General features: G+C 45.1%; 2 protein-coding genes across 4 annotated transcripts in view; one reads left to right on the top strand and one right to left on the bottom strand.

Annotated features, from left to right (window-relative positions):
• The window catches only part of LOC121432922 (solute carrier family 4 member 1 adaptor protein), a 28,842-nt gene extending 20,683 nt beyond the window's left edge, over positions 1–8,159 (bottom strand). For both annotated transcript variants that reach the window (XM_041631107.1, XM_041631108.1), the window contains exons 1-7: positions 7,369–8,159; positions 6,949–7,144; positions 5,196–5,318; positions 3,769–3,829; positions 3,207–3,346; positions 1,054–1,214; positions 304–373 (exon numbers count right to left, since the gene is read on the bottom strand). In XM_041631107.1, coding sequence (XP_041487041.1) covers positions 304–373; positions 1,054–1,214; positions 3,207–3,346; positions 3,769–3,829; positions 5,196–5,318; positions 6,949–7,144; positions 7,369–8,031 — 1,414 coding nt within the window. In that variant the 5' untranslated portion in view covers positions 8,032–8,159. The remainder of the gene's footprint in view (positions 1–303; positions 374–1,053; positions 1,215–3,206; positions 3,347–3,768; positions 3,830–5,195; positions 5,319–6,948; positions 7,145–7,368) is intronic.
• A 122-nt stretch (positions 8,160–8,281) lies between these two features.
• Supt7l (SPT7 like, STAGA complex subunit gamma) lies at positions 8,282–19,415 on the top strand. Of its 2 annotated transcripts, XM_041631113.1 has the most exons (6): positions 8,282–8,411; positions 10,197–10,317; positions 11,418–12,024; positions 14,022–14,346; positions 15,797–16,034; positions 18,034–19,415. In XM_041631113.1, exons 3-6 carry the CDS (start codon positions 11,612–11,614, stop codon positions 18,294–18,296), a joined length of 1,239 nt encoding a protein of 412 aa, XP_041487047.1. In that variant the 5' UTR covers positions 8,282–8,411; positions 10,197–10,317; positions 11,418–11,611; the 3' UTR covers positions 18,297–19,415. The 2 variants fall into 2 exon arrangements, with proteins under 2 accessions (XP_041487047.1, XP_041487048.1); XM_041631114.1 differs by lacking the exon at positions 10,197–10,317 and having other exon boundaries at positions 8,309–8,411.
• The last annotated feature ends 433 nt before the right edge of the window (positions 19,416–19,848 follow it).

The raw sequence follows: 19,848 nt of genomic DNA, 5'->3' as shown, positions 1-19,848 counted from the left end.
CTACACGGCAGCTCACAATCTTCTGTAACTCCAGTTCCAGGAGATCATGAGTACAAGACACACACGTGGTACACAGACACGTGGTACATAGACACGTGGTACCTAGACACGTGGTACCTAGACACGTGGTACCTAGACACGTGTATATAGGCAAAACACTCATAAAACACACAAAATAAAAAGCTATAGTGTTCCTTAAAAGTATCTCCAAAACCTGAACCTTCCAGTGTATCCCAGTGCCTAACATGACGCAGAATATACTTAGTAGACAGGCGCCCGGTGACTACCGGCAGACAGTCTTACCTTTGCTTGACGCCTTGAGCCTCTCAGAAATTTCAGAGAGCTCCCTTTCAGCATCATTTAACTTCGCAACCTAAACGTCCAAATCAGCAGGGTTAGCAGATGCTTTCCTTCTGATCACCTTATCATCATCGTGATTACAAGTTTAAGATAATTAACTCAGAAGTCCGTCTAAATTGGCTTGGGATAGAGTTGATATTTCATTTGTTTACTGTATTCCAACTGAACTAATTTTAGAATTAAAGAACTCAAACATAATGAGTTACTGAAATTTTACAAGAAAACACTGAAGACATTTGCTTTCATCAATGAGCCAAGAGGCAGATGTTGGATAATGTTTTAAGCTAGGAATACCACTACATATAGTGTGAAATCCATGCCACCTTAAGGCAATTTCATGAAGGCTACGCCATTCCAGGCTAAAACAATACTATCCTTCTGAGTTCTCTTAAATGCCAGAGCTTAATATCAGGTTCACTGTGGACAGCCAAATTTGGAACTTTTTCTTTGCTTCTTGGGGAGCAACATCATATCCAAAGACTGTTCATTCATGGATCAATACAAACTTATAGGAAATTCTATATTAGTGAGTAAACTCTTTTTCCACCAATTTGAATAGAATTAGTTATTTGTTACCATTAAATTTAGAGACCACAAAAGTTGTAACTCATCACTAGATTTTCACACTGTTGTTTTTTTTGTTTTTAAAAGTTATAATAACCACAAAAATAGCTACTTCTATAAACAACTTGCCAGTGATTCAAAAGTTTCTGGCTTCTCATCGATCTTCCCAGCCTTCTTCATTCGGTTCAAACGCTTCTTCTCGACCAGGCCAGTCCGATCAAGGAACGTATCATCATCACTATCATAAAAATCTTCATCTTCCCAGTTCTTAGCTTTCCTTTTCCGGGATACTAAAAATAAAATCATTCATAATGAAGGCAGTGGAGGGAGAGGGGTCAGGTATAGGTATAGTGTGTGTGTGTGTGTGTGTGTGTGTGTGTGTGTGTATGTGTGTGTATGAGAGAGATGAGGGGGGAGGAAAAAGGAGGCTGGGTATACAGCTCATTTGGTAGACTTCGTACCTAGTATGCACGAGGCCCTGGGTTTGATCCCCAGTAGCACACCTGTGAGCACAGCCCTTGGGAGGGAGAGGCATGAGTATTAGATTAGATGTTCAAGGCTTTCCTTGGCTAAAGAGCAAGTCTGAGGCCAGCCTGAGATACACAAGAAGGCATTTATCATATCACTTACACGAGGTACCAAAGTAGTCAAACTTGTGCTGAGATGACTTAGCATATGAAGCACTTGCCTCAGAAATGTGAGGACGAGCGTTCAGATCCCCGATACCCAGCGAACAATGGACAGGGGTTGCAGTCCACCTGTAAGCCCAGCATACTTCTATGTAGAGGACTGAGAGACAAGAGATCCCCAGAACAAGCTGGTCAGCTAAACAAACTTAGGGTTCAGGGTTCAGCAGGAGAGTCTACCTCAGTAGAGAATACCCAAGGCCAGCCTCTGATCTCCACATCCGTCATACAGTATCAGATCATAGAGACAGAAACAGAATGGAGTCCCCGTGGGCTGGGAGGATGGAGAATGGAGCTAATGGTCACAGGACACAGTTGCACCAGTGATATGAACAGAGCTCAGCTGGGTAGTATGGATTATATAAGTACACTTAGTATCATTAAATCATAGTATGTTTTATGGTACATGTGTTTTACAACAATAAAAAGTTAAAACAAAGCTGGGCAGGGTGGCACACACCTTTAATCTCAGCATTTGGGAAGGCAGAGGCAGGCGGATCTCTATGAGTTTGAGGCCAGTCTGGTTTAAAGAGCGAGTTCCATAACAGCCAGGGCTACACAAAGAAACCCTGTCTCAAAAAAATAAATAAATACATAAAATAAAGTAAGTAATTAAACCAAAAAAGTCAAACAATAAATAGTAAGAAGATGATGTTGGAGAGATGGTTCATTGGTTAAGAGCACTGGCTGTTCTTCCAAAGGACCTGGTTCAATTCCCAGCTCCCACATGAAGGCTCACACAACTGTTTGTAACTCAAGTTCCAGCAGATCCTCACACATGCAGGCCAAGTACCAATACACATAAAAATTAAATGAACAAAAAAAAATTACTTTTAAAAAGGTAAGAAGATAAAAAGATCACTAAATATAGAAATAAACCAAGGAATATGGAATTGGCCTGAAACTCACACATGGACCAGGACAGCCTTGAATTACAACCATCCTCCTGTGTCTGCCTGGCTAATTACAGATACATGCTACCATGTCTGGCTTCCAGGATACAGGTTTTCTGTTGTTTGTTTGTTTGTTTTTCAAATCACGGTTTCTCTGTGTAGCCTTTGCTGTCCTAGAAGTCACTTTGTAGACCAGGCTGGCCTAGAATCCACAGAGATCCGTCGGCCTCTGCTCCCAAGTGTTGGGACTAACGTTGTGTGCCACTACTGCCCGACTTAGCTTTTTAATCAGGATATAGTATTTATTTATTTATTTATTTATTTATTATGTATACAATATTCTGTCTGTGTGTGTGTCTGCAGGCCAGAAGAGGGCACCAGACCTCATTCCAGATGGTTGTGAGCCACCATGTGGTTGCCAGGAATTGAACTCAGGACCTTTGGAAGAGCAGGCAATGCTCTTAACCACTGAGCCATCTCTCCAGCCCCAGGATATAGTATTTTATAAATGTATATTCACCTATGTACCGAAATGATAACCAACTGTATTAGGATGTTGACAGAGGACCTTTTCTCTGCACTTTAGAAAATTCTGTACAATTTACAGATTATCCATGTACAGAGATTATGCTACCCTTTGCGTTACATTTTCCTTCTTTGTTGTTTTAAAAGAAAAAAAAAAAAAAGACTTTCATATACTGACCCGCTTCCTGCCGCAGCAGTCCCAATGTATCAAGGATCCGACAAGCTTCCAGGGAGCACTGTACCATCGCTTCTTTCTTCTTCCCTGAGTGAACGGCCTCAGCCACAAGCTGCTTCCCTGTGGAGTCATCTACAGGTAATCTGCACGGGGTCACAGGGGTCACAGGGGTCACAGCTCAGCAAAGCCCGACTCTCACGAGAGCAACTGTCACGACGCCATGTCTCCTGAGATGCTGTTTCAGTCTCTCAGGTAAATTCATTCTGTCTTGTCAGGGTTGGACTTGAAACCATTTCCTTTGACTTTTACTCAGTTCACCCCGGCTCTCAGTGCTGCTAAACTGTAAAGGTACCCACTTGGTAGCAGCCTAAAATGCAGAGTAAAGTTACTCTTGGGGATAGTCTCTGCAAGCTTATGGTACCTTAAAAGTGGTCACCTCCAGTTATAGACATTAACAAGAAGAGAACCCATGAGCTCAGTATTTAGTAGGCAAAAGAAAGAGGAGTCCCACAAAACAAGATACTGTCTCAAAAATATAGCTAAAAAACAAACAAAAAGAACACACCTCACCCTGCAGAGCCAAGTGCTATGCCCCTGCTCATCAAATTCATATTCTAATTCTTCTCCTGCAGAAAGAAAAACAATTTTAGTAAGATCTAAAAGTTACTAGTTGGTTCAATAAGAACAATGTTTAAGACCCAAGTTTTAATATCACAATGAGCATTAATTTTCAATATACGTCATCTATTCCTAGGGATCATCACCAGGAAATAGGACTAGAATGAGTGTGACATGGAAGAAAACAGAACAATCAACTCAGGTCTTGGTGGCAAGGACTTTTATTTCTTTGTTTGTTGTTTGGTTTTTCAAGACAGGGTTTCTCTGTGTAACAGCCCTAGCTGTCCTGGAACTCACTTTGGAAACTAGTAGACCAGACTGGCCTCAAACTCACAGAGATCCTCCTGCCTCTGCCTCCGGAATGCTGGGATTAAAGGCGTGTGCCACCACCACCCCGTTGGTAGCTCATATTTATAATTCCAGAACTCAAGAGGCATAGAAAGATCACTACAAGTTCAGTATCAACCTGAGTTACATTGAAAGTTTGAGGCTAACCTTGGCTGTAGAGTGAGATCCTACCCCCGATTTAAAAACAAAACAAAACAACAACAACAACAAAAACGAGGGATATACCTCAGTGGCATAGTGCTTGCTTGCTTATGTTCAACCCCAGTACCACAAAACACAATCCTGGTTGTATAGGCTTGTAATTCTAGGTATTCAGAAATTGAGGCAAGATGATCATAGCTGCAAGGCTGACCTGGTCTATAGGAGGTAGGGTTGGGTTTCAGGAGTAGTTTAGTGATAGAATGCTTGCCTAGTATGAACAGGCTCTGGATTTGATCCCAGCACTATCAGAATAAAACACCCAAACCAATCATCTCTCTATACATCTTTTATTTATGTATTTGTGTGTGTGTGCACAGAATGAGGGTCCTCCTCAGTCATCCACCTTAGGATCGCTCACTGAACCAGGAGCCCATCAATTCAGCTAGGCTGGCTGACCAATAAGCTCCAAGGATCCATCTGTCTCTCTGCTCCCAAGCACTGGGCTTACAGAGCTTACAGACACACGCTACCAGGCTACCAGGTCTAGCAGGGTTTTTTTTTTTTTTTTTTTTTTTTTTATTGGAACCTGTCCTGGAACTTGTTGGGTAGACGAGGACGGTCTCTAACTCAGAGATCCGCCCGCCTCTGCCTCCCGAGTGCTGGAATTAAAGGCAGGCGTCACCACTGCCTTTTTAGAAGCATAAATACACATTTTGTTGTTGCTAGAGACACGGAGTCTAGGATGGCCTTGAACCTGTGTTGACAAGCATGACAACAGATAAAATAAATTGTTTATACATATGAGGCCCAACGGGAAGCTTTAGGAAACAGCACTGCTGTGCGAACATCTCACTGCCAGGGTCAGAGCCTCATCCCCTTACGTACCTTCCCTGTCAAAGAAGCCTTGGAGAGCCTTCTTCGGATCCTTTATATAAAATGCCTCCCGGTCCTGCTGAAAATCCAGGGCAATGGGGTTCTCTTCAGCCTCATCCTCTACAGCATCCTCACCTGCAGGGCACAAGAAAGAACAAATGTTCTTTGAGAAGCTGTATGAAAAACATCCATGATCCTTCTAGACGGAGTAAGGCTAGAACAGAAGAGAAGGCACAGTGACACACACCTGTACGCAGTGTTCAGGAGGCTGAGCAGGAGGATCATAAGTTCCAAGATTGCCTGACTACAGAGATAATGTTTCAAGATACACACACACACATCTATATTTAAAAGTGATTAAAAGATATCACACACACCTATAAAATGATTAAAAAGATATTTGAGGGCAAGGGATCAACAACCACAAATCAAAAACTGCATAGTTCCTTCAGTGTTACTGTTAACTCAGATTCTGCCTCTCGGTCTTCCTCTGGCCCCTAATGAATCAAGGGGGAAAATATATACATGTATGGATTCAGGAAAGGAGAAATTATTTTCAGAGACACAGCAATGTACACAGACCTGTGGGTCCAGACAGATCCTTATGCTTTTGTCACTGGTGACTGGAAGAATCTCTTCTCCTTTTAGCTTTCTAAATTACGTAAGAGACAAGATTGTTTCTGTAGCATCTTTTTTCTTTCCATCACTTTGAAGACAACATTTACCTGCTACACTTTGGGAAAGCACTGAGTGCTGTAGCCTATCGGTCTTTCTCTCCTGCTACGGCCTTACTCACTGTGACTGTTCCCTTTTCTGACACTAACTCTAGCATGCTAATGGTTTCTGACTTAGTCTTGACACTTTCCATACATAGGCCACAGACATGCAAGTGCCGCAGAGCAAATGGAGGTCAAAGGACAGCCTGTGGGAATCCATTCTCTCCTTCCACCACCTGAGTCCCAGGGATCAAACTCGGGTCAGCACAATTGCCAGCAGACACCTGTACCTACTGACTGTACCTCATCAGTCCACAACTGCTTTCTTTTTAGATTTTTGAAACTGGGTCTCTCCATAATGTAGCTCTGGCTGTCCTGACACTCAGATCAAGCTGGCCTTCAACTCATAGAGATCTACCCTGCCTCTGCCTCCTGAGTGCTGGGATTAAAAATGTGGGTCACAAGACCTGTTAGCCTCTGACTTCTGTCTTTTTATAAACCCAAGTATCCATCTTCCAAAATGTCTGGTGTTTGTGGATATATTCGATAGTCTCTTGAATTTTTTGTACTTTGTGAAAATAGCCTGGAAGGTTAAATATCAAATGCTGATTTCTTAGTCAACAAAATGAAGTAAGTTTTCCATGCCCTCCAGTGATAATTATTTAACATTGTGTGTGTGTGTCTGTTTGTGACTGTGTGTCTCTTTGTTTCTCTGTAGCTTTGGAGCCTGTCCTGGAACTCACTCTTGTCGACCAGGCTGTCCTCAAACTCATAGAAATCCACCTGCCTCTGCCTCACCAGTTTGCCATCACCACCCAGCAAGTGTGGGAAAGCAATAAGCAAATTATACGGTGAGGAAGAGCTTGTATAGTGCCCACAGTTCAATTTTTCTATAACACTAAAGTTAATGAACCTGGGCTTTGGTTACTTCATTTCCAAGTTATGTTTGCCCTACATCTATATCAAAGAGCCATGAAGAGCTGTATGATCAAAAGCATTTAAGCGTGCCACTGGTAATGAACTCAGAACTTCCATTTGCAATGTCTTACCCATGCCCCACGTGCAACCCATCTCATCATCTCGGCCACTAGTATTTCTCTTTCCTTCGGTGGTATCTGCTTCCTCTTCTTCATCTGAGTCTTCACCTAACATCTTCTTCTCTAATAACATCTGTTGCTGCTTGCGCAGTTCCTTCAACTGTGTTACCGTTAACTCAGATTCTGCCTCTCGGTCTTCCTCTGGCCCCTAATGAATCAAGGGGGAAAATATATACATGTATGGATTCAGGAAAGGAGAAATTATTTTCAGAGACACAGCAATGTACACAGACCTGTGGGTCCAGACTGATCCTTATGCTTTTGTCACTGGTGACTGAGAGAATCTTTTTTTTCCCTCAATTAAACCTTAAAGAAACTCAGAATCCCAGCATAGTAAATCCTAAGATTCTTATTTTAGACTTTTCTACTTACCTGAAGGATAAAGAGCCGGGTGCTGCCTCCAAAGCGAAAAACATGCCCAACGTGAACTCTACAGTAAGTGCGGGGAGGGATGCGAGTTTTGTTGAGGAAAGTACCGTGGGTACTTCCCAGATCATAGAGATAGAAGCCCTGCCCATGACCGTCAGCTTCTCCGTCGGGATCAGACCCCCGATGCTGTAGCACCGCATGGTACCGAGACACGGAAGGATGCTCCAGGCATATGTCACAGTTAGCAAGCCTCCCAAAAAGGCAACAGCTCATCCCTTTCAAGGTGCGGGTGCCAAGGATGGTGCCACCCTTCAGGGTTTCGAGACTGTAGGGGGCCGTGGCTGGGCTGCCCCACGATGGCTCTTGGTATGGGGGAGCCCGGGCCGGACCGCCAGAAGCAGTAGCTACCCGCGGGGACCGGAGCTGCTCCGCCGGTGGACTCCCAGTCTCCCTGTTATCCGGCTGAGCCGATGGGACCTCGGGCTCCCTACAGCCGGGGTCCAGCAGCACCGAGGGGCATTCCTTCTCCACATCCTCAGGGGCTGCGGGACCGGAGGTTGGAGCCTTACTTCGCACAGCTAGCGGCACCGGCAAAACAGGCTTCTTAAACTCGCTACTGACTTCCTGAGGAGCTGGCGGTTCTGGCTGAGAGGTAATATCAGCCATCCTCAGTCGGGTGCAACCTCAAAATGTGTCCCTCCGAAACCCCGGCCACTCGTTCTCCACGTTCCCGCACATGTATCTCCTGCCCAGCTTCCTGCCGCTTTTATGGGCGGCAATGTTGGAGTTCCTTTTTGAAGACTCACCGACTTGTAAAGATGTGAATACCGGGGAGGGGAACGTTATCGGGATGTTGGGCAGAACGTGGACATTTTTAGGCGTCGCAACCTGCTGGTAATAACTTCCTGTGTCATAGGGCGCTTGAAAAGAAGCGCTTCCGGAGGCTTGGACTACTAATCAATAAACTAGGCTCTTAGGCTTGACCTAGTCGTCGCTCGAACCTTTCAGAGTCGGACAGCCGCGTAGACCGCTCCTGGAACACGGCGGTGAGTATTTGAGACTTCCTATCTGTTTCAAGTCCAGAGTTCCTCCTTTTACTGCTCTCCTGGAAATCAGACTTCCCAGGATCCTGTGATTGGCGCCTAAGCCTGCCGGTCGTGATCACGGAACCCCGACCCTGCACCTTCCGAACTTAAAGTTGAAATCCCTTTTACTCCTTTTGTGAAGTTAGGGAAGAAGGCAATTTCTTGTTAGTTAGTCCATTCTTTTTTTATTATTATTTTTGGAATGAATTATTGAGGCAGCATGTTCAGTGACTTTACGAACCTGGCCTTGGAAACCGATTTTTCTTTCACCCTTGGTATTTATGACATTGGCATGACACTGGACCACAGCTTCCACGTCTGAAAAATTGGAAATAGTAATGTTCCTTTTTTCATAGGAGTGCTAAAAATTTTAACTAAACAATAGTTCATATTGTAAGTCTCTAACAGATGCCTAGACACTCTACCAAGATGGTAGCCATAACAGGTAGGAGAATGCAGGTGATTAGGTCAATTAAAGCTAAGGTTCAGGGATAAACGCACATCGATGTGAGAATACAAAGAAAGGATGTAATTGGGGAAATATTGGGGGTGATGATTTCAACTATATTAAAGAACAAATTCAAGTCTGATAAAGACGTAGAGAGTGAGGCTGGGTGGTGGTGCACAAGCCTTTAATCCCAGCACTCGGGAGGCAGAGGCAGGCAGAACTCTGTGAGTTCAAGGCCAGCCTGGTCTACAAGAGCTAGTTCCAAGACAGGCTCCAAAGCAATACAGAGAAACCCTGTCTCGGGGGAAAAAATGTAGAGGGTGGGATAGGATTCCTGACAGAGGACATAGCTCATAGGGTCAATTATGAAAATGTCTGATGTTCTCAAGAAGCTGAGTCGTGAAGCTAGAGAGTTGGTTCAGTGATTAACAGTGCTTGCTGCTCTTCCAGAGGACCTGAGTTCCATTCCTAGTATCCATGCCGAGGCAGCTCACAACTGCCTGTACCTTAGGCTCCGCGGGATCTTATGCCCTCTTCAGGTCTCCTTGGGAAGCCTGCGTACATGTGAGACACACACATACACAAGAAAAATGTAATCTTGGCACCGGGCAGTGATGGTACACACCTTTAATCCCAACAGGTGGATCTCTGTGAGTTCGAGGCCAGCCTGGTCTACAGAGAGAGTTCCAGAACTACACAGAGAAACCCTGTCTCAAAAAACTAAAACGATAAGAAAATAAAATCTTAGCAAAGAAAATAAACTGAGGGTCAGTTAGATGGCTCAGCTGGTTAAAGCAATTGCTGCCAAACCTGACAACCCGGGTTCAATCCCTGGAACCCACATGGAGGAAGGAGAGAACTGACTCTCAGCTGTCTTCTGACTTCTACGTACACACCCCCAAACTCATACCAAAAGAAGTAAATGTTTAAAAAAATTACAGGGGCTGGAGAGATGGGTTAGTGGTTAAGAGCATTGCCTGCTCTTCCAAAGGTCCTGAGTTCAATTCCCAGCAACCACATGGTGGCTCACAACCATCTGTAATGAGGTCTGGTGCCCTCTTCTGGCCTGCAGACATACACGCAGACAATATTGTATACATAATAAATAAATAAAATGTAAAAAAAAAGATTTAAAAAAAATTACAAAGAAAAAAACTGAGTAGTGTGATATTGTTAGAACTTAGGTCATTTAATATAGGAAACCCCTCTGTGTGCCTGCAGGGCACTGAGTCCACGCCTTTAGCAGTCACTGGATGACACTATACTAAGATATTTTATTTCTCTTTTTCTCATCTCAGGACAAAGAGCGTGAACCTTCACACAATGTCTGGTAGTCTGATGTGTATTGAACCTGAAGAGACATCTAGGCATTGAATCTGGAGATGTAAATGGAAGACAGATTGTAGGCTTCATTGAACGGTAAGGCTCAGAATTCTGACATTGTCCAAGAGACATCAGAATGCCTTCAACAGGAGTTTGTTTGACACCAAGAAGCAAAAAAAAAAAAAAAAAAAAAAAGCAGGCTGGAGGTGTGGCTCGGTGATGAGACACTGCCTAGCCTGTGTTCAAGCTTCAGTACCATAAAAAGGAAACAAGAGCAAGCCCAGCAGCAATGTAAGGGATAGGTCAGATTCTGAGGAAGACTAGAGGAAGGGACACCAGTTAGACGGCAGCTGATGTCGCTCCGCTTCAGTCTGGAGACATAGCTCAGTCTGTAATATACTTACCATTGCAAGCTTAAGGACCTGAGTTCGATTCCCAAAGTCCATATAAAAACCCATGTATGGTTGCATGTGCTTATAAACTTAGTTCTGGGGAGGCAGAAGCAGGCGGGTCCCTGGAGCTCACTGGTCTGGAATGATCAGCAAGCCTAGGTTCCACTAAGAGGTGCCATCTCAAAAAGCAAGAGAGATGCTGAGGAACGACACCCAAGGCTGATCTCTGGCCTCCGTGTGCATGCACACACAAAGAAACCTCTTTTATTCTCTCATGTATGTGTAGAATTGGAAAGCATAAGGCTAGATTAAATGTTCATGAGTGTTCCCACCAGGATGAATGAAAATATATTCAGGCACAGCATAGGATAAGAACCACCTATTAGTACTTTTTGTTTGTTTTATTTTTAAGATGATATCTCTCTGTGTGGCCCTGGCTGTCCTAGATCTCACTCCATTAGACCGGGCTGGCCTCGAACTCAGAGATCTGCCTGCCCCTGCCTCCAGAGTGCTGGTGTTAAAGGCATGTGCTACCGCGTCTGTCTATCCGTTAGTATTTTTAATGCTACTCTCTTTTTCCTATTAATCTAGCACAATTGTGTCAAAATACTCTGGAAATACTCTAGACCTCTCATTTAAGTTTCACGCTTTGTAAAGTGTTTAGAGTTAGGCATGGTGGATATTCTGGTAAGTAGTCCCTGCTGCTCGCCCGCTAATGACTGTGTTCTTTTGTCCTTCAGTCCAAGAGGAATTGTCATTATATGATTGGCTTCTGACAATTATTTTTCTCTTAATTTCTTCAAGGAGAACATCCTTCCTCTAGAGTTTTGCTAACACCGATTTCAAATTGATCTTAACTTGCTGTTTATGTAAGAACTGCTGGACTTCATATTTTTTACTAGAGAAGCCTATGACCTACAACTGCCCAAGACTTGAACACATTACCTGTAGGGTATCAACTACATTAAACCTGGGAGCTCTTCTCTGCGTGCCCTAAAATGTTGAGATACTGGGGAGAGATACCCATCCCATCGGGACAGACCAACCGAAGTTCCTTTGATCTGCTCCCACGGGAGTTCCGCCTGGTGGAAGTCCATGACCCACCCCTGCACCAGCCCTCGGCCAGCAAGCCCAAACCCCCGACCATGCTGGACATCCCCTCAGAGCCGTGCAGCCTCACCATCCACACCATCCAGTTGATCCAGCACAACCGACGCCTTCGCAGCCTCATTGCCACCGCTCAGACCCAGAATCAGCAGCAGACAGACGGCGTGAAGGCTGAGGAGAGCGAACCTCTTCCTTCCTGCCCTGGGTCACCTCCTCTCCCTGATGACCTCCAGCCTTTAGACTGTAAAAATCCCAACGCCCCATTCCAGATCTGGCACAGTGACCCAGAGAGTGACTTTTACCGGTAAGACAAATCATTGCTGTGTTGTCTTTTTGTTAAACGAGATCCCCTCCCCGCCAGTGATCCTGTTAAGCTTATAGGAGCGTTTCCACTTCTCTATGAGGAAACTGAGGGTGGGAGTGGTCGACTTGGCTGACATCACTCACGTCATTAGTGGGGTGTCTCAAATGTTAATCCAAATCTTGAGAATCTAGAATTTGTATTTTTTTTAATTTTCTAATACATTAGGCATTTATTAAGTGCCTATTAATGCCAGATATTTTACTAGAAGTGAAATAATACACTGATACATAAAAGGTAAAAAGAGGCTGGGGACATTGCTCAGTGGTAGAGCGGTGGCCTAGCAATAAGAAGAAGACAGCCTGTTACAGTGAGCACCACATTCTCATTTCTTGAGGGGTAATATACTTTTATTCAACAAAATATTGTTGTTCTGTATTAAATTCATGGTATTACTACAATTTTATAAATTTTTTTTGTCAAGTTCCTATTTTAATTGTTAAGGAGAATGGTGACCATACCCATACCCAGGGACTGGGGCAGTGGCTTAGTCAGTAAACTGGTTGATCCCGTGTTCTGTCCCAGAACCTGTATTTAAAAACCAGGCATTTATAATTGCAGCACTGGGAAAACGGAGACAAACACCCCTGAGACTCTTTTAGCCAATCAGCAAACCCACTTGGTGAGCTACAGGACAAGGAGAGACCCTGCCTTAAAATACAAGGTCCTAGCCAGGGAGACTACTCAGTCAGTAAAATGTTACCATGAGAACCTGAGTTTGAGAACCCAGTTAAAAATCTGGGCACAGGGGCTGGAGAGATGGCTCAATGGTTAAGAGCATTGCCTGCTCTTCCAGAGGTCCCGAGTTCAATTCCCGGCAACCACATGGTGTCTCACAACCATCTGTAGAGAGGTCTGGTGCCCTCTTCTGGCGTGCGGGCATACACACAGACAGAATATTGTATACATAATAAATAAATAAAATAAATATTAAAAAAAAATCTGGGCACAGTGGTACAGGATTGTAATCCTAGTGTGGGGAAGGCAGAGAGAGGAGGATCCCTGGCACTCACCGGCTGGCCAGCCTAGCCTAATCAGCGAACCATGGCCTAATCAGCAAGTTGCAGGTTGACACCTCAGGCCTACTAGCATTGTGCACACAGACACATGGATCAAGCCTCTACACACACTCACACATACACACACAATATGAAGCTAGATTGTTTTATACATATAATGCCAGGTACAAGGTGCCACGGCATCATTTTCCATTAAAGAAGTCTATGTAGACTATGGATGTAGCTCAGTGTAGAGCACTGCTGGCTCGTGCAGGCCCTGGGTTCAGATCCCAGCACTAGAAGGGAGAAAACAACAGTCCACATATTGCTCAAATTAAGTGATAGTAACTAGCTCTTTAATGGGCACTTCTGATGCTTTTAACCTTTGGACCAGATAGGCTGAACATGTTAAATGAAAAGTCAGTTGCTGTCCATAGCGTGCAGTGTTGCTGTTGAACAGAGCAGTTAAATGCGTGAGTGGCTCTTCAGGCCCCCACCTCTACAGAGCATGGCGACTTAAACAAAGGAGCAGTGGTTTTCTTCTCTGCTTTATTTTTATTTACAAAATAGTTCCCTTGCCAGAGGAAGGCAGAAGGCCAATAAATGTTGAGAGGGGTTGGAGGGGTTACACCGTGGGTAAGAGCACTCGTTGCTCTTACAGAGGAAACAGGTTCTATTCCCAGCAGCTCTATGGCCGCTCACAGCTGTGTAGGTAGCTCCAGTCCCCAGGCTCTGATACCATTGCCATTCTCCTGCGCTGTTTATTTTAGATGTGGCCTGTTCAACTGTGTAACTGGGGGCTCGTGCCCTGAGAAGAGCAGGATGAAGGTGACCGTTTACCCGCAACAGGGCCAGGGATTACTGGAACTGTAGAGCCCCAGTGAGACAGGTTGATCACCCTTGGCAGGTACACAAGTAACGCTGCCATGTCTCCACTTCCAGCGGAAAAGGAGAACCAGTGACTGAACTCAGCTGGCATTCCTGTCGGCAGCTCCTCTACCAAGCAGTGGCCACAATCTTGGCCCATGCGGGCTTTGACTGTGCTAACGAAAGTGTCCTGGAGACCCTAACTGACGTAGCACATGAGTACTGCCTCAAGTTCACCAAGCTGCTGCGCTTTGCCGTAGACCGGGAGGCCAGGCTGGGACAGACCCCTTTCCCTGATGTCATGGAGCAGGTGTTCCATGAAGTGGGGATTGGCAGCGTGCTCTCCCTGCAGGAGTTCTGGCAGCACCGCATCAAGGACTATCACACTTACATGCTACAGGTGAGGTGACCGTGGGGCAGTCGGCAAAGGTGTCGTAGTCTGGGAATGTTCAGCAGGGTCTCCAACATGTGCTCTGGAGCGTAGTACACAGGGAATGTAACCCACTTTCTCTGTCCTCACACTGATCTAGTGAGATGTCAGGGCCTCTTTCAGTCAGAGGGCAGCCCATTCATTTCTGTCTCTGGAAGACATACACAGGTATCTGGAGTCGCGGACACTTACAAGGTGGGTAAGCTTGTGAGCTTACAGTAGTCATGAGAACAAAAGCAGGCAAGCGAGTAATAGCCACAGCAGTGCAGACGGCTCTGAGGGCTGAAACTGAGGACCCAGAGTCCTGGGAGGGCACCTGAGGGTAGGGCAGGGCACAAACATCTCTCCACTTCCTGAGGGTTAGGCAGTGTCAATTCTCCACTGAAGAATTTTTCTTTCCTTCTGGTGTGTGCGCATATATATGTACATGTGTATATGCATGTGTGTGTGTGCTTGCACACTTGAGTGCATGTGTATATGCATGTGTATGGAGGTCAAAGAGTCAGTGCAATTGTCTTTCCTCAGGTGCTTCCACTTTGAGAAAGCGAGCTCCAGGAATCCCCCTGTCTCCACCTTGTATCTCACGAGCCCTGGGGATATGAATCAGGTCCTCAAGCTTTTGAGGCAAACACTTTACTAACTGAGCCAGCCTGAAAGATGAATTTTAAAACTTCTGCTGCTAGGACTGGGTGTGCACCTCACTGGGAATGCATGCTTAGGGTGTGCAAGGCCAGGCATCCCCAGCACCACAAAGCAACAAGAATACTGGCAATAGGAAGTTGTTTAAGGGGTTGGATCAGAGTTCATGATAGAGACATACAAAGAACATGTGTCAGGAAATGTTTTGATCATTTACTTAACAGTTACATAAGGCGAATAAGATCTGAGACAAAATGCTGCATTTCTGTCTATAAAAATTAACAATTATCTGACCATAGCAACACATGCCTGGAATTCCACCTCTTAGGAGGTTGAGAAGAAGGGTGAAGAGTAAAGGCAACCTGCACAGTGGAATCCTGTCTCACAACAGAAACCTCTCAGACATCTGGCATATAGGCAAACACTGAGTGAAGCAGCAATTTGGACCCTAAGCAAAGGCTTTTTGTAAGACGCTGAAGGTTCCTGGTCACTCCCCCTTCACTCGCTTCCCCCCTTCCCCCACCTTCTTTTTGATTTTTCAAGACAAGGTTTCTCTGTAGCTTTGGTTCCTGTCCTGGCACTCGCTCTGTAGACCAGGCTGGCCTCGAACTCCCAGAGATCCATTGACTCTGCCTCCCGAGTGCTGGGATTAAAGGCGTGCGCCACCATGTATTAACCTCATGTATTAACTTGTACTCTGCTGGGTTCTCCTTGGGTACCACCAGTTGACTATCCAATCTCCTCAAATATCCTTGGAGAATTAACTCTTGCTTGCCAACAGATTAGCAAGCAGCTCTCTGAAGAGTATGAGAGGATTGTCAATCCTGAGAAGGCCGCGGAAGACACTAAGCCTGTGAAGATCAAGGAGGAGCCCGTGAGTGACATCACGTTCCCTGTCAGTGAGGAGCTGGAAGCTGACCTGGCTTCTGGGGACCAGTCCTTACCCATTGGGGTGCTGGGAGCTCAGAGCGAGCGCTTCCCATCCAACCTGGAGGTGGAGGCTTCGCCACAAGCTTCAAGTAAGGAACAGAGTATATTCATTTTGATCCGGGTTCTGTCCATCTTAGCAATTAATGAAATCTTAGAATCATACTCAGAGTAGGAGAAAAGCCGGCATGGGCAGAACGAAGTTGCTCGGACAGAGCTGTGGTAAATCCTTAGGATACACTCTGGTTAAGTAGCCATGTTTCCTTGACAGAAGTCTTCTAAGAAATTGCAGACCACTGGGCAGTGGTGGCGCACGCATTTAATCCCAGCACTCGGGAGGCAGAGGCAGGCGGATCTCTGTGAGTTCGAGGCCAGCCTGGTCTACAAGAGCTAGTTCCAGGACAGGAACCAAAAGCTACGGAGAAACCCTGTCTCGAAAATCCAAAAAAAAAAAAGAAAGAAAAAAGAAAAGAAAAAAGAAGAAATTGCAGACCAAAGGGAATGAAATTGTTATGCCTGGTTTGAATAGGCTGGTCTCTTTTTTTTTTTAAATTAGTCTAGAATCTTTTATTTTTTTAAATTTATTCATTTATTATGTGCACAATATTCTGTCTCTGTGTATGCCTGAAGGCCAGAAGAGGGCACCAGACCTCATTACAGATGGTTGTGAGCCACCATGTGGTTGCTGGGAATTGAACTCAGGACCTTTGGAAGAGCAGGCAATGCTCTTAACCACTGAGCCATCTCTCCAGCCCATAGGCTGGTCTCTTGTAGGTTATAGCTGTGATGACATTAGGATCTGACATCACTTTTTTATTTTTAGGGAATTATATGTTTATTTGCTTAGTTGTTGAGTCAGGGTCTTGCCATATAGTCTAGGTTGATCTAAAATCCCAGACCTCCTGCTTCAGCCTCCCTTGTGCTAGGATTACTACCCCACACTGCCTGCTTCACTACCTGAGTCAGTTAAAATGCAAATTCATTTGGATACTTACTTGTTTACAAACATAAATGCATAAGAAATTTAAATATCAAATCTTCAAATGTGACCCAAACAGAATTAGGCCAGTGTTAAACATGCTGAAGGGAGGCTTGTCGCCAAGGAAGAAGTAACAGTTAAGAGCAGAGCTGCATTACCAGAATACAGAGAGGTAGGGGACATCAAGGACTGTGTCTCTTGTCAGGAGAGACAAGCAGAAAACTGATGTCAGCATCAAGTAGTGATCATAGTCTTCAAAATGCAGGAGAGGCCCAGAGGATTCTCAAATAAAAGGCAGAAAAATAGGACAGTCTCATAAAAGGAAGGAAAGGAGCTAGAGAGATGGCTCAGTGGGTAAGAAAACTTGTTTTACAAGCACAGGACCTAAGTTCAAATCCCCAGCACCCATGTAAAAGGTGCTGGCTATGTGTGCCTGTAATCCCATTACTGGGAAATGGAGACAGATGATCCTAAAAGCTTACTGGCCAGCCAGTCTTGCAAAAATAGTGAGTTTCCAGGTCAGTGCAGTAAGAGAGCGACAGAAGATACCAGCTCCCTTCTCTGGCTTCTCCATATAGATGGGCACACATACCTACAGGTTTATTTGTATAATACACAGACACACAGAGGGGTGGGGGGAAGGACAGAATAAACTAGCTGAGCAAGGCCTGTAACTCTATCTGCCTTTTTAATCTTTCCAATGGGGGTGGGTAAGGTGAAGGAAAGATGAAAGAAGTTGGTCACTTGGGACTGACATTTTGAACCACAGACATCCTAAATCCAGGTGTATAATAGCAATGAAAACAGCGCAAAGGAGCTGGGTGGTGGTGGCGCATGCCTTTAATCCCAGCACTCAGGAAGCAGAGGGAGGCGGAGCTCTGTGAGTTCGAGACCTGCCTGGTCTACAAGAGCGAGTTCCAGGACAGTCACCAAAGCTACAGAGAAACCCTGTCTCGATAAACCAAAGAGAGAGAGAGAGAGAGAGAGAGAGAGAAAGAAAGAAAGAGAAAGAGAAGCAAGCAGCACAAAGGACACTAGTCAGCCCTGAGTGGGAGATTCAGTTGCTCCGTTTGGCTTGGCCCAGCGCTCATACTCTTTGCCTTCATTTCTAGGTGCAGAGGTAAATGCTTCTCCTCTTTGGAACCTGGCTCATGTGAAAATGGAGCCTCAAGAAAGTGAAGAAGGCAATGTGTCTGGGCATGGCGTGTTGGGCAGTGATGTCTTTGAGGAGCCAATGTCAGGCATGAGTGAAGCTGGAATCCCTCAGAGCCCTGAGGACTCGGACAGCAGCTATGGTTCCCACTCCACTGACAGCCTCATGGGATCCTCCCCTGTTTTCAACCAGCGCTGCAAGAAGAAGATGAGGAAAATTTAGCCTCAAAAGGACACATCCAGTCCAGACCTCCATCAGCAGAAAGCATTGTTTAGATTGTTCCCATAAGTAGTGACTGGTTGTTTTTTTGGTTTTGGTTTTCGAGACAGGGTTTCTCTGTGACTTTGGAGCCTGTCCTGGAACTAGCTCTGTAGACCAGGCTGGTCTCGAACCCACAGAGATCCACGTGCCTCTGCCTCCTGAGTGCTGGGACTAAAGGCATACACTATCAACGCCCGCCTGGATCCTTATTTTTAAATACAGTGGGCTTTCCGAATTTCGGAGAAAAGGTTCTTAACCTAGTTACATTTCACTTTGGCTTTGTTTTTGTACTTTTTCAGAACAGCTAAGCCACTGTTCACAGATAGATTGTGATACTGGCAGTAATCAGACCAAAGCACTGTCCCCGGCTGTTATTTTACTGTGGGACAACACACATTTCTTAGCTTCTCTCAGCCATCTCTCTGGCACAGTTGAGAAGAACCATGCCGCTTTGCTGTTCCCTGCAGAGGTGCGAAGCTGAGATGTTTTGCTTAAATGTCAAAGCTTGCAAAGCGTCACAAATATATAACATTATAGATGTCAGATTTTCATTCATTTATTCTGGAACAAGTCACGTCACTGGAATCCAGTAGTAATACAGGAGATAGTTAAACATAACAGAGCTCAGCAGGCAAGTTTCCAAACCATTTCTGCTACTCAAGCCTCTTACAAAATGAGAGCCCTGTGGTGACAGCCATTATCCTTATGCAAACTGCTCTTTCCCCACAATTCTTCCTTTTCTACATTATTCCATCCAGCCTCATCCTTTTCACTTTTAGTATCCTTTCCACCTACATAGACTTTCATGTATTTCCCCCACGCTCATTTTCTGTGAAGAACGCAGACAGGGCCTGCTACAGTTGCTAGGTGGGCAGCATTTGGTTTGTTTCAGGTTGTTCTTTGTTTGTTGTTCTTTAAAAACACATTTGAGGAGCCTGAGAGAATGGCTCAGTGGATGAAGACACTTGCAGCTTGAGTTCGAACCCCAGGACCCACTGGTGCAAAAAGAGAACTCCAAGTTGTCCTTTACATGCCGTGGTGCATGCCGGGGCACAAACACAAATAAATTATTTTTGAAAAAAGTCATTTGAGTTATTCCAATTCTTTTTAAAATTCTCTGACCATTTCATACATGCACATAATATTTCCCTCTTTCGAACAAGTCCCATTTCCATCCTTCCCCCACAATCGTCCCCGCCACACATACTTCCTTTCATGTCTTGTATGACCCAGAGTTGCCTCAAGCATGGGTGAGAACTTACTGGAATAAGAGCAACTTAGCAGCAGCTGTCCCACTGAGGAAAGGTTTGCACAACCCTCCCTCAACAACCATTCTTTGCCAACAGGCCCTGGTGGGGGGGCTCAAGGGTGCCCTGGCAGCACAGTGAACGCTGGCAGGCCTGTCCCGTGCAGGTCTACAGATAAAGACTGCGGAGTTCGTGAGTGCAATGGCTACATCGCGTCCAGAAGGTAGCTTTTGGCTGTACATCTCCCATCCAGTGGTTCTGAAATT

This window comes from Microtus oregoni, unplaced genomic scaffold, assembly GCF_018167655.1.
Source record: "Microtus oregoni isolate MIOR12 unplaced genomic scaffold, Mior012 000036F_ref0000092, whole genome shotgun sequence".
NCBI classification, from domain to species: Eukaryota; Metazoa; Chordata; class Mammalia; order Rodentia; family Cricetidae; genus Microtus; species Microtus oregoni.
This window is presented reverse-complemented; position numbering and strand designations above follow the sequence as displayed.

What these genes read in the sequence shown, in the direction of transcription:
- Supt7l (XM_041631113.1), top strand. Translation starts at nt 11,612, where the DNA reads ATGTTGAGATACTGGGGAGAGATACCCATCCCATCGGGACAGACCAAC. An exon ending in CCAGAGAGTGACTTTTACCG is followed by an intron (nt 12,025 to 14,021) that starts GTAAGACAAATC and finishes CTCCACTTCCAG; the next exon opens with CGGAAAAGGAGAACCAGTGA. An exon ending in GGCTTCGCCACAAGCTTCAA is followed by an intron (nt 16,035 to 18,033) that starts GTAAGGAACAGA and finishes CTTCATTTCTAG; the next exon opens with GTGCAGAGGTAAATGCTTCT.